Source organism: Elephas maximus, chromosome 2 (genome assembly GCF_024166365.1).
Source record: "Elephas maximus indicus isolate mEleMax1 chromosome 2, mEleMax1 primary haplotype, whole genome shotgun sequence".
NCBI lineage: Eukaryota > Metazoa > Chordata > Mammalia > Proboscidea > Elephantidae > Elephas > Elephas maximus.
In genome coordinates this window covers 120707230-120720867 of record NC_064820.1, presented here as the reverse complement: position 1 = coordinate 120720867, position 13638 = coordinate 120707230, and the positions used below count along the sequence as shown (strand labels likewise).

The following is a 13638-nucleotide window of genomic DNA, read 5'->3' as shown; positions in this document are numbered from 1 at the left end:
ACTTGGGAAAAACAAAGCGAGGGAGAAATAGCTCTGAGAGAAAAATAGCTCCCAATATTTATCCGACAGCAGCATTTTTACACTAAGTGAGACTCTTAAACTGGAAGAAACAAACATATCTTTGACTGGAAATTTTAAGTATGTTTTCCCACATGCCCAGTGGGATGGAGGCTCAGGAGGAATTTTAATTGTAGAAAATAGAGGTTTTTTGTTTTTAATTTTTGCAGACATAAGTGTGGTAGGTAAATTTTGACACTTGCCCACATTTTCATTTATAAAAATACATCAAAATTTAAATGTTGTAAATGGTAGTCTTGAATCTGCCTTGATTTATCAATAAAAGAAACTGATCATGACCCTCAATGTGTCCTGATGCCTTTCCTACCAAGTTCTCTGAAAAGTTGCTAGTCTCCTTCTTCTACTTGAGCAACATAAACTCTCCTTCTAAGATTTTTCTTTGTTTGTGTATAGTTACACATCTCCTTGCTCTGTTCCATATACCCCATATAAAGGGTAAAGATTACTTTAGAGCCAACCACTCACTACTAAGAAGCTAAGTACTAGGGGCTAAGCATGATATCTTGAATTGACAGCATAACTTCAAAGTGTGCTCATTTTGGGCCACTGCACACAGACACATGCCTGCATGCACGTGCACATTCACGTGCATGTGTATGCCCACTCACACATGGTCTCTTTCTTCTATCAACTTGCCTCTGAATATGGTGTTTTAAAACTTGTCATCAACATACCTACGAGAGGATCAATATAATGAGAAGATGTATATGTAAGCTGAATTGCGACAAATTCCAGCAACATTCCTACCAAAAAAAGAAAGTAAACCAACAATGATTTCTCTAGCAAGAATGTCCAGACTTCCAAGTGCATCCTTGCATGGTTAAACATCCAAATAAGGCCGAGGCTTTAACATTCTGCCTGCCACTTCCCTCTCTTGTAGACATATACTTGTCAGAAACTGAATAGAAATATCCCTGTTTCTATTTGAGGGAATTTGGTTTAAAAGTCCCTATGAAAATCAATAGGTTCCAACTGACAAAATGCTTGAAGAAGTTTCACTTCACTTGACACAGCTTGTTATCTGCAAGCTACTTTCCTTAATGTGTTCTGAGACCTCAACTGGACCAAAAAAGTCTATTTGAGCTAGTGATTTATTATTCTCCTCTCCATCACTGACCAAGGGTGACCTTGCCTGTACTTTCAGAGCACTCATGCGTGGTTAATAGCAGTGTTTCATAGATGCATATCTTTAATCCAGACTGAACCATCCATCTCTTTTACGTGTATCACAGCAGTTGGAAAATGTGTGGTCTGTGATCAGCTTTCCATGTTCCTAAAAGTTAGGCAGAAAGAGACAAGAGCAGGGAATCACCATCATTCACCCCTGAGTCTGTCAATTCAAAGTACAGTGGAAAGTATAGAGGATATCCCAGAAAGGTTGGTGGACCCCACTCACTAAGGTCAAAAATATACGGAGAAAGCCTCCTCTTAGCCCAAAGCAGTCTCATTTAAGTGCTGTTGAAAATATTCCCAGGTATTTTTTCTTGAGGATACTTTTCTTCACTTATTCTTTGACCCTCCCACCATGAGTCTGTAAACTTGTCATACTGTGGGGGCTTGTGTGTTGCTGTGATGCTAGAAGCTATACCACTGGTGTTCAATGCCCACAGGGTCACCCATGGTAGACAGGTTTCAGCTGAACTTCAAGACTAAGACAGACTAGGAAGAAGAACCTGGCAATCTACAGCTGAAAAAAATTAGCCAGTGAAAACCTTATGAATAGCAGCAGAACATTGTCTGATATGGTGCCAGGAAATGAGCCCTTCAGAGTGGAAGGCACTCAAAATGAGGAGAAACAGCTGCAAATATCCATTAATAATCAGAATGTGGAATGTACGAAGTATGAAAATTGGAAAGCATCAAAACTGAAATGGAACACATAAACATTGATATCCTAGGCATTAGTGAGCGGAAATGGACTGGTACTGGCCATTCTGAATCAGACAATCATATGGCCTACTATGCCGGGAATGACAAATTGAAGAGGACCGGCATTGCATTCATCATCAAAAAAGAACATTTCAGGATCTATCCTGAAGTGCAACACTGTCAGTGGTAGGATAATATACATATGCCTACAAGGAAGACCAGTTAATGTGACTACTATTCAAATTTACACAACCACTGAGGCCAAAGAGGAAGAAATTGAAAATTTTTACCAACTTCTGGAGTCTGTAATTGATCGAACGTGCAATCAAGATGCACTGATAATTATTGGCGATTGGAATGCAAAAGTTGGAAATGAAGAAGAAGGATAGGTAGTTGGAAAATATAGCCTTGGTGATAGAAATGATGCCAGAGATTGCATGACAGAATTTTGCAAAACCAATGACTTCTTCATTGCAGATACCTATTTTCAACAGCATGAACGGTGACCATACACATGGACTTTGTCAAATGGAATACACAGGAATCAAATTGACTATATCTGTAGAAAGAGATGATGAAAAAGCTTAACATAGTCAGAAGAAGGCCAGTTCCAACTTCAGTTCCAGCTGAAGTTAACCGGAACAAGTCCACAAGAGCCAAAGCATGACCTTGAGTATACCCAACCGGAAAGCAAAATCATTGTACCAAAAAGAATTGGTTAACATTCAATCATTTCAGGAAGTAGCATATGATCAAGAACCAATGGTACTGAAGGCAGAAGTCCAAGCTGCACTGAAGACACTGGTGACAAACAAGGCTCCAGAAATAGATGGAATACCAATTGAGATGTTTCAAAAACAGATGCAGCACTGGAAGCACTCACTTGTCTATGCCAAGAAATTTAGAAGACAGCTACCTAACCAAATGACTGGAAAAGATTGATATTTATGCCAAAAAAGGTGATCCAACTGAATGCAGAGATTATTGAACGATATTGTTAATATCACACACAAGTAAAATTTTGCTGAAGATGATTAAAAAATGATTGCGGCAGTAGCCGACAGGGAACTGCCAGAAATTCAAGCCGATTCAGAAGAGGACATGGAATGAGGGATATCATTGCTGATGATGGATCCTGGCTGAAAGCAGAGAATACCGGAAAGATGTTTACCTGTGTATTACTGACTATGCAAAGGCATTCCACTGTGTGGATCATAACAAATTACGGAAAACTTTGGGAAGAATGGGAATTCTAGAACCCTTAATTGTGCTCATGAGGAAACTGTACATAGATCAAGGGTCAGTTGTTTGAAAAGAAGGGGATACTGTGTGGTTTAAAGTCAGGAAACATGTGTGTAAGGTTTATATCCTTTCACCATGCTTATTCAATCTGTATGCTGAACAAATAATCCAAGAAGCTGGACTATATAAAGAGGAATGCAGCATCAGGATTGGAGGAAGGCTCATTAGCAACCTGCAATATGATATGCAAATAATACAACCTTGCTTGCTGAAAGTGATGAAGACTTGAAGCACTAACGGATGAAGATCAAAGACCACAGCCTTCAGTATGGATTACACCTCAGCATAAATAAAACAAAAGTCCTCACAACTAGACCAATGAGCAACATCATGATAAACAGAGAAAACATTGAAGTTGTTAAGGATTTAATTTTACTTGGCTCGACAATCAACACCCATGGAAGCAGTAGTCAAGAAATCAAATACAAATTGAATTGGGCAAATCTGCTGCAAAAGACCTCTTTAAAGTGTTAAAAAAGCAAAGATGTCACTTTGAAGACTAAGGTGTGCCTGACCCAAGACACAATGTTTTCAATTGTGTCAAATGCATGCAAAAGCTGGACGATGAATAAGGAAGATGGAAGAAGGATTGACACTTTTGAGTTATGGTGTTGGCAAAGAATAGTGAATGTACCATGGGCTGCCAAAAGAACAAACAAATCTGTCTTGGGAAAAGTACAGCCAGAATGCAGTTTAGAAGGGAGGATGGTGAGTTTGTCTAATATACTTTGGACATGTTATCAGGAGGAATCAGTCCTTGGAGAATGACATCATGTTTCGTAAAGTACAAGGTCAGCAAAAAAAAAAAAAAAGGAAGGCCCTCAACAAAATGAATTGATTGACACAGTGGCTGCAACGATGGGCTCAAGCATAACAAAAATTGTGAGGATGGTGCAGAACTGGGTAGTGTTTCGTTCTGTTGTACATAGGGTCACTGTGAGTTGGAACCAACTCAGTGGCACCTAACACCAACAACAAAGTGAAAATATTTATTAATCATTTTTTATTTCTTCCAAAAACTATCTGTTCTAATATTTTGCAACTTGATAGCTGTATAAACTTGAACAAGTTACTGAGTCTTCATGTTCTCACTTTGAAATTGTAGGCCTTTCACAGTATCTGACACATGGTGTGCTTTCAGTAAGTGGTAGCTGTTATAACCTTTTTTCAGGGCTTTGTTGGCTTCCCTCATTGATTTGTATATGTTTTTATATCAATAAGGCCATCAATGCTGGGTAGGTTGCCTAAGGGTGGCAGTTATAAAGTCTTGTGCAATTTCTTATTCTGAGAGCTGACAGTTGTTTAAAACATATTTCTTAATCAAAGTTAAAGAAAAAATACAGACATAAAAAAATGGTAGCAAACAAATAAAACAAGATCAAAATCATTTTCCTTTATTCTTGTGCAACTGAAATATCTACAGGGTTTTAAACACTGCATTTTGTTAAGAACAGTACTTACATTTTTCTATTAGACTTAAATTATTTTATTAATCATAAGCTCAGTTCAGATTTTAAATACATACCCTCAAAATAAGTAAAAGGTAAGTAGTATATGGTAGTTCTGGTGGCATAGTGGTTAAGAGCCATGGCTGCTAACCAAAAGGTTGGCAGTTTGAATCTACCAGGCTCTCTCTGGAAACTCTACGGAGCAGTTCTATTCTGTCCTTTACGGTCGTTATGAGTCGGAATTGACTCCATGGCAATGAGTTTCATTTTTTGGTTTTAACTAGTATATAAGGAGGCATGGTGGTACAATGGTTAAGTGCTCAGATGCTAACTGAAGGGTCAGCAGTTAGAACCCACCAGCCACTCCATGGGAGAAAGATGTAGCAGTCTGCTCCTGTAAAGATTATAGGCTTGGGAACTCTATGGAGAAGTTCTACTTTGTCCTATAGGGCGGCTGGGAGTAGTAATCAACTCACTGGTAGTGAGTTTTTTTTAAAACTAACATGGAGATTTCTCTAAGACCTTCACGTACTTCTCTGTTAGTAACATACTTTACCATTCGGTTAGATGAAGCTGACAAGGCTGGAAAATCCTAAAGAGTGAAGTCTATCATGAAATTTATGTAATAAGCCAACATACTGAAATTTTAGGACTAATCAGTACGAGGCCTTAACCAAGTTGCCACTGAGTCACCTCCAACTCATGGCAACCCCATGTGTGTCAGAGTAGAACTGTGCTCCCTAAGATTTTCAATGGCTTTTTTTTTGGAAGTAGATTGTGAGGCCTTTCTTAGGAGACATCTTTGGGTAGACTCAAACTTCCAACCTTTCAGTTAGCAGCTGAGCCCATTAATGGTTTGTACCACTCAAGTTCTTAACTACATCTAAATTGGAATAAAATTCCCTCATCAGGATTATTTCAGGATGAGCCAAGGAGGCTGAAATAGCCTCTATAAGGGTGAAAAATTAATAAAATGAAGCATTTTAACTCATTTTGCCAAGACATTAATGTATAAAAGAATATGGTATGACCCTGAAAAATCTGCAGATTGATGCACACCGTTGAGAAAAAAATTTATTGAGGAAAAGATAAGATTTTAAGTGAATCTTTACAATTTTTCTTGATCCAGACAAACCAAAAAACTAAACCAAACCCAGTGCCATGGAGTCGATTCCAACTCATGCTTAAAACATTCCTTTCGTGCTTTGAAGATGCCAGAGTTGTCTGGGTATGGTTAACAATTTATACGAACATTTCCAAAGTGTGTTCAGCCAAGTAGTAGGCCAGGAGATGCTCTGGGAAAACGGTGTTGTATACCCAAATAAGTTTGGGAAACACCGCATACACTCTTCTCCTCCTAAAAAAATCACAACGAAAGACTATGAGAAGTCCTGTAGAAATCAACCTTTTTTATCCTAGTGTTTCCCAAACTTATTGGATTAGGAAACCCTTTCTGTACTAGACTCTAAACTATGAAATGTACTTTGGGAAACCCAGTCTAGGAAATGACTTTTAGTCTTTAAGATTTTCAAAGTCACAAAATATACAATTTTGAAGGATGAAATATTCTATGGGGAATGACCGATGGAGAGATTAGTACTGTAAATAACAACAATAACAATGATGAAAAAAAAAAAACTCTATAAACATTGTATTGGCTTTAGGACTGGGCAGTGGGTAAATGATGGAAGGCTGGCAAAAACATAGTGAAGGGTAGAACAGCAGTAAGGAAACTGCTTTTGGAGAAAGGACAGCCCATGAAAGAGCAGATATTTCATCTGAATTCTGGAATTCAAATACCTGTCTTCAAAATTCCAGAGATACTATAAATTATTGGCAAGCAAAATCTTAAAGCTCAATCAGTTCTTCTTGGAAATGAGCCACACTGATAGGGCTGAAGTGTGATCATTTAGATACAGTGTGAGGTACGTACTTCTAAGGAAGAAAAGTAAAGCATGATTCATGTGAATTGCTTCTGAAATACTGACTTCATAATCACCACGTCATTTTTCAAAAGTTGTGATTCCATTTAATTCTGCAGAATTCAGCATAGGCTGGAGATTCCATCTGCTTACTCTATTCAAATTTTGACACTTTCTTCAATCTATTATTTTTCCTTTTGTGCAGGTTTGAGTTCATCATATTCAAAAGTCTTGTAACGTCTATAAAAAGGTCCAATCTTGTAAATCACTGGTTGTCGCACTAGCTGTATCTGTCAGAATCCTTTAATGTCCCCAAAGTCTTTAACCTTAGGAAGTAGCTCAGTAAATCTTACTACCCTACTTTCTTCTAAATATCACATAAGACGGACATGATTAAGGGCTCATGCAGGAAGAAAAAAAAATTACAATTTTTTTCCTTCATCTTTGATTCATGATTTACAAAGTTCATAGTAATAGTTCCACTGATATATCAAGCTAATTAGTTCTTGAGAGCTAGTAATTAGGTATTTTATATGCAGCAAATATGGAATTTCCTGTGAATTGATAATTATTTCAAAATATAAAGTTCAAAAAAAATGGTCACCTCTCCACCTCTCCATGCCACTCCTAGTGACGTGATGACTTCTTCAGTACAAGGACCACTCATACCAAGTGGAAAAAAAACCAAACAAATAAACAACCAAAAAGCCCTTCAATCTGTTTTCCTCTCTCGTTCACTCTTCCTGCAATCAAAGCTTTATTTCTATTAATGATGCAATGAGATAAATGGACATTTTAACAGAAAATGTCCAGTTTTTTTCAGTACAGTAAAAAGTTGGTTGAATTATCAATTCTATTTACCGGCACTTCAATACATCTATAATAGAGTGTCACTGATGTTTATCATAACATTAAAACACGGCATGATCTTGAAATGCTTTCTAAATAGCCAAAAGCAATGTTAAATTATGTTGAACGTAGTCTCAATGTTGAAGTATGTTTCCCCCAAACTTTCTTTTTTTCTTTTATATTTTATTGTGATTTTGGCGCTCCCTCAAATTTTTTATGAGAATTTTCACACATACTATAATGTTTAATTAACCAGATGAACACTAGTATACTAACCTAAATTCAGTAATTGTTGATTTTGCTATATTTTCATTCTCTTTCTCTATCTTGTCTGTCTCTTTCTGTTTCTTTGTACATGCACACATATACTTATACACATGTTTTTGTTGTTCTTTAACCATTTGAAAGTATATTGCAGACATTATGACCCTCGATGATATGTATTTTAGTATCTTCTAATTCTCTGAAATGTAGTTATCTATACATAAAGCACATGGTATTGTATCTCTACTTAAAATATATGATAACTTTAATATTTCCTTAATATAGTTCCATGTTCATTTTCCACAAGGATATTTTATTAACCAAATACTCAATTTTCTGAACATGAGGATTTACTTTATGTGCGTTCTCAGTATTAACTCCGTCCTGTACCTGACCACCAGTGGGATATGAATTTCTCCATAAGCACTGGTGCATTTTTCTGTTTCCCTATGGATAAGTTAGAGCATTTGTCCATTACCTAGACATTTGAGTGCCTAATGGATTCTCAATAATGATCACAGTGTTTTATGGGGCAATAAGTCTCTTATTTCTAAAGTAAACTAAATACATCCTAAAATATGGAAGAATGAGAAAGGTACTTAATATTGCCACAAAATGAAATTTGGGTAACTCCATCTAATAAAAAAGTATTTAAACAGATTCTGGGAAAGAGGATCATTTTTATCAAGGCATTAATTGTAAAGGAGATAGAAAACTTTTATTGGACTTAAAAATATTTCTATATTAATCAGCTAAAGATTGGGTAGGTTTCCTTATGTTCATTCATTTTCTTGAATATGTGATAAATTTCACTCATCTTGAGATAAAATGTTGAATAGAATATTTTGAAATTCACCTTAGAAATTCTCCCACAGGAAGGTAGATAGATATACTACCTTCCAGATTCTTAGCTTTAGTTAGTCATAAAATGAGGAACTGAGGAACCAGTGAAAGAGTCTAGTGTCCCCAATGTTGTTAGGCTGAACCCCATAAAATTTCCAATTTTGTAGGTCAAAAATAGTTTAACACTGGCAATTTCATGTGGCTCAACACAATAGACTGCATAAATGATTTAAGCTTCCTGAAACCCGATTAAGATTGAATTGTGCCCCCCGCCAAATACTGTGCTATGTTGAAGTCCTAACCTCTGTACTTGTGAATATGACGCCCTTTGGAAACAGCAGTTTTCTTTGGTTATGTTAATGAGGCCATACCAGAGTACAGTGGTTCCTAAATCTAATCACTTCTGAGTAGAACAGACATAGGCACCCACAGGGGGAAGACAAACACCATATGAAGATACATCTACAAGCAGTCAAGTAATGTCAAGAAATTCCTGGGGCTACAGAAGATGAAAGAGACAAGAATCTTCCCCTGGAGTTCAGAGAGAGAGAGGGTCTAGCCCTGCTAACACCCTGAATTCATACTCCTAGCCTCCAGAACCAAGTCCCTGGGTGACACAAATGATTATGCACTCAACTACTAGCTGAAAGGTTGGCAGTTTGAACCTGCCCAGAGGTGCCTTGGAAGACAGTCCCAGCAGTCTGCTTCCAAAAGGTCCAAAAATCCCAAATTCATTGACATCAAGTCAATTCTGATACATAACGACCCTCTAGAAGGACAGAACAGAACTGCCCCATAGGGTTTCCAAGGCTGTAATCTTCATGGAAGCAGGCTGTCATATTTTTCTTCCATGGAGCAGCCAGTGGGTTCAAGCTGCTTTAACCACTGAGCCACTGAGATGCCTCCTCTGAAAGGTCACAGCCTTGAAAATCCTATGGAGCATGTCTGCTCTGCACACACGAGGTCGTCATAAGTTGGAATTTACTCAACGGCAACTAACAACAACAAGCTTCTAGACCTGCAAGACAATAAATTCCTGTTCTTTGAAGCCACCTGCTTGTGGTATTTTTTTTGTGACAGCAGCACTAGGAAACTAAGACTCTTTTTCCCCTCAAAAGCAGACCTTGGTTGAATTCTCTAGGAAAGTGTTTTATTTTCCTGCTTCGCTTACGCTCTATAAATAGATTCTCAGGCTTCCTTGATTTCATTTCAATAAGGCAGTTTCAGTCTACACAACCTATATGGAATTAAACACTGGAGGTAATTGCTCTTCAAGGTTTTGCCTGCTATTTTCTCTCATTTACACGTGTGGTTTATCCTAGGAGACAATGCTGAGGACTCCATCTAATGCATGCTCAAAGCGGAGGTTTCTTCAGGGGATTTTCTCTCATTCCACTTGGCATAGCAGTAACTGTGTTTGACAACATCTGTCTTACAGCAGCACTCTGCAGCTCCATCTGACACTTGGTTCCCGTCCACATTTTTTCCATGCCTGCCTTTTGAGGAAAATGTTTCCACAACACGGGTAGAAAAGAGAAGACAGCAAGGGCAAACCACAGCTTTACTTTCTCGGTGAATACCAGTCATGAATCCACAAATGTCTCCACCTATCTTGAATTCCAATTCACCCAAAGATTTTTGACATAAACCGATATTCTCTAAACCAATTTTTTGCCCTTTGGGGCTCTGAGCATTCACAAGACTCTTCTGAGTGTTTATTTTCCTAGACTTTCATATATCTAGTCCCTTTCAAAGTTTCCTCAACTATGAAAAAAATAACTGTTCACAAATTTTACTGACCATTTTTTTTAACCAGCAAGAAAAGATACAACCAAGACCAAAAACACTTTGAATGTGACTACTGCTGAAGTATGCCAATTTATTTTCATCAAAAGTAGACATTTAATAGGAAATTCTATTTCATAAAAATTTCACTAATCCTTAGTCTAAAACCCTGGTGCCGTAGTGGTTAAGTGCTATGGCTGCTAACCATAAGTTCGGCAATTCAAATCCACCAGGAATTCCTTGGAAACTCTATGGGCAGTTCTACTCTGTCTTACACGGTTGCTATGGGTCGGAATCAACTCAGTGGCAATGGGTTTGGTTTTTGTTTGTTTGTTTAGTCCAAATAAATTTTATGACTACAAGAAATTGATTTAGGAAAAAAAAAATTAGTATTATCAATTCACAAGACTCCTCTACATCCTGAAACAACTTAAATCATTGCCTACATCAAGCAGGAAATCCAGAAAATGGAGTCGCAGTTGCCATTTAAATTATTACCTTCTTCAGTTAAACTGTCTTTACTATTTTGCTATGGCTTTAAATTCCAACAGATGGTTTCAAAATGCCATTCTATTTCTACTCTACTGAAAACTCTGTGACATTATGTTCTTCTTCATTATATGAGGTTCTAAAATTTCCCTGTGCCAGACAATACATAAACACCTGGTGATATTAAGCTCTGTTTAGGAGGGAAAAAAAAAAGTCCATTGGCATAAAAGAGGTATCGTTTGACTTTAAAAGTTATGATACTTCTCTCCTTAGTATGCTTTATAACTAGGTTTTCAGGAAATTAGAATATAATTCAGGTATTTGTTCACATGAAGTTTAGAAAAGAAGAATGCTCCATAAAAGAACATCTCGGCTTTTTTTGTGGTTTTATGAGGGGAGACTACCTAAGCACAGAAGGTGCAAGTAGGGCACTGAAATGACAAAAGACTCATTTTGTCAGCGAGTTTTACACAGGTGTTGGCACTTATATTCTGAACTCTCACTTGGTGCATTTTTTCATTCATTAGAGATGGGATCAAGTAACTTTTGCCTCCTCAGCATACCTAGAAGTATAGAGCAAAGAGACATGCCCCCAAACAAAATCCTTACTTCTTTTTCAAATGCAACTGCTCGATGAGGAGGTTTAGTCTTGGCAGTATTAGCATTTGTCCAGTTGTATTTCACTTTACTGAAGCAAACCCAACATTTGAAAATCTAAGCAAACTGAAAGCTGATGACTCCTTTGGCAAATTCATCTATTAGTGATTCATTTAGGATTCTTTTAAATAGAAAACTCTTCTAGCATATAAAAACATGATTTGATGTATATGTATGTGTGTGTGTATATAAAATATATATATATATATACATGTATATATACACATATTTTTTTTTCCCAAGAACATTGCTTATATCCAAAGCAAGGTTTACTTTACCTGCAAACTCTAAATGTTTTTCCTTTCCACTCTCCTTCTCCTCTCCAAGGAAACCCTGGTGAGGTAGTGGTTCAGAGCTATGGCTGCTAACCAAAAGGTTAGCAGTTTGAATCTACCACCTGCTCCTTGGTAACTCTATGGGGCAGTTCTACTCTGTCTTATAGGGTCACTATGAGTTGGAATTGACTAGACGGCAATGGGTTTGGGTTTTTTTTTTTTTTTTGGTTTCTCCCCTCCAAGGACATCCAATCTGAGATCCAGTTGCTTTTTAAGTGGCATGCAGTTCCCATTAGACAACAAGAAATTTGATTACACTCTCACCATCAAGATTCAAACCAGTCAGTTGTTCATTCTGACTCTCTGGCCCCTTTCTCCTTTGAATCGGGGTTTCTGACTTCTCCAGTTTACCAGGTTCCTTTAAGATGCTATTAAATAATGAAATTAACTTACTGTTTTCTTTAACACTTTGAGAGCATAAGGCTTCTGGGTCCCCTTCTGTTTGCATCTGTACACAATGGATGTAGCACCCCTTGAGGGGGAAAAAAACAAAAAGAAAATGTTATGCTTTGAACACTGAATTAAAGGGGACAGCTTAAAAGCATCTCTTCTAGTTACCTTCATAACTGACAAATGCTTATAAGTTCCAGACCTAGCCGTTCAGAGTAATTTTTTTTCCCTCATAACTGAATATAATTAACTTAGAAAAATTCAAGATTTTCCAGTCTTCGCTTTTCCTCCTGCCCCACCCCTACACAAGTAACATACGAAGGGCTGTTACATTCCGTAGTTTCTAGAATAAACCAGGTCCTCAGCTGAACATAGCTTCTAAAGGATACCCACCTAATTCCAGAATCCCTAAACATTCATAAAGGTATGCGTCTAGACTAAAATAAGTCATAGTGGCAGGGAGAGGGTTTAAGTTCTGCACTTTGCTATAAGGATCATAGCTATAAATGTAAAAGGTCAGAACAGTCTGCAATGCCAATACTTATTACTTACATTCTCAAGGGTCCTCCAGCCGGGACTTATGAGAATTTACAACCACTTCATTTGGTGCCCTGGGACTCACCCAGAGCGAACATTAGCCCCATAGAAATTCTGACTCCTTTATCCTGGTGAATATTACTACTACCTATTTACACATGCTCTGACAAAAATAATTATGTGATACAAAAATCACTTGGATTCCTCTACATCAACAAAAAGAACATCGGAGAGGAAACAACCAAACCAATACCATTCACAGTTGCCCCCAAGAAGATAAAATACTTAGGAATAAATCTTACCAAAGATGGAAAAGACCTATATAAAGAAAACTACAAAGTACTACTACAAGAAACTGAAAAAAAAAAAAAAAAGGACCTACTTAAATGGAAAAACAGACCTTGCTCATGGATAGGAAGATTTAACATAGTAAAAATGTCTATTCTACCAAAAGTCATCTATACATATAATGCACCTCCGATCCAAATTCCAATGACATTTTTTAATGTGGTGGAGAAACAAATCACCAACTTCATATGGAAGGGAAAGAAGCCTCGGATAAGTAAAGCATTACTGAAAAAGAAGAAGAAAGTGGGAGGCCTCACTCTACCTGATTTCAGAACATATTATACAGCCACAGTAGTCAAAACAGCCTGGTACTGGTACAACAATAGGCACATAGACCAATGGAACAGAATTGAGAACCCAGACATAGATCCATCCACGTATGAGCAGCTGATATTTGACAAAGGACCACTGTCAGTTAATTGGGGAAAAGATAGTCTTTTTAACAAATGGTGCTGGCATAACTGGATATCCACTTGCAAAAAAATGAAACAGGACCCATACCTCACACCATGCACAAAAACT

General features: G+C 37.4%; 1 protein-coding gene across 2 annotated transcripts in view; it reads right to left on the bottom strand.

Annotated features, from left to right (window-relative positions):
• CAMK4 (calcium/calmodulin dependent protein kinase IV) overlaps positions 1–13638 on the bottom strand; it is a 297805-nt gene that overhangs the window by 140738 nt on the left and 143429 nt on the right. For both annotated transcript variants that reach the window (XM_049872082.1, XM_049872072.1), the window contains one exon: positions 12235–12313. In XM_049872082.1, coding sequence (XP_049728039.1) covers positions 12235–12313 — 79 coding nt within the window. The remainder of the gene's footprint in view (positions 1–12234; positions 12314–13638) is intronic.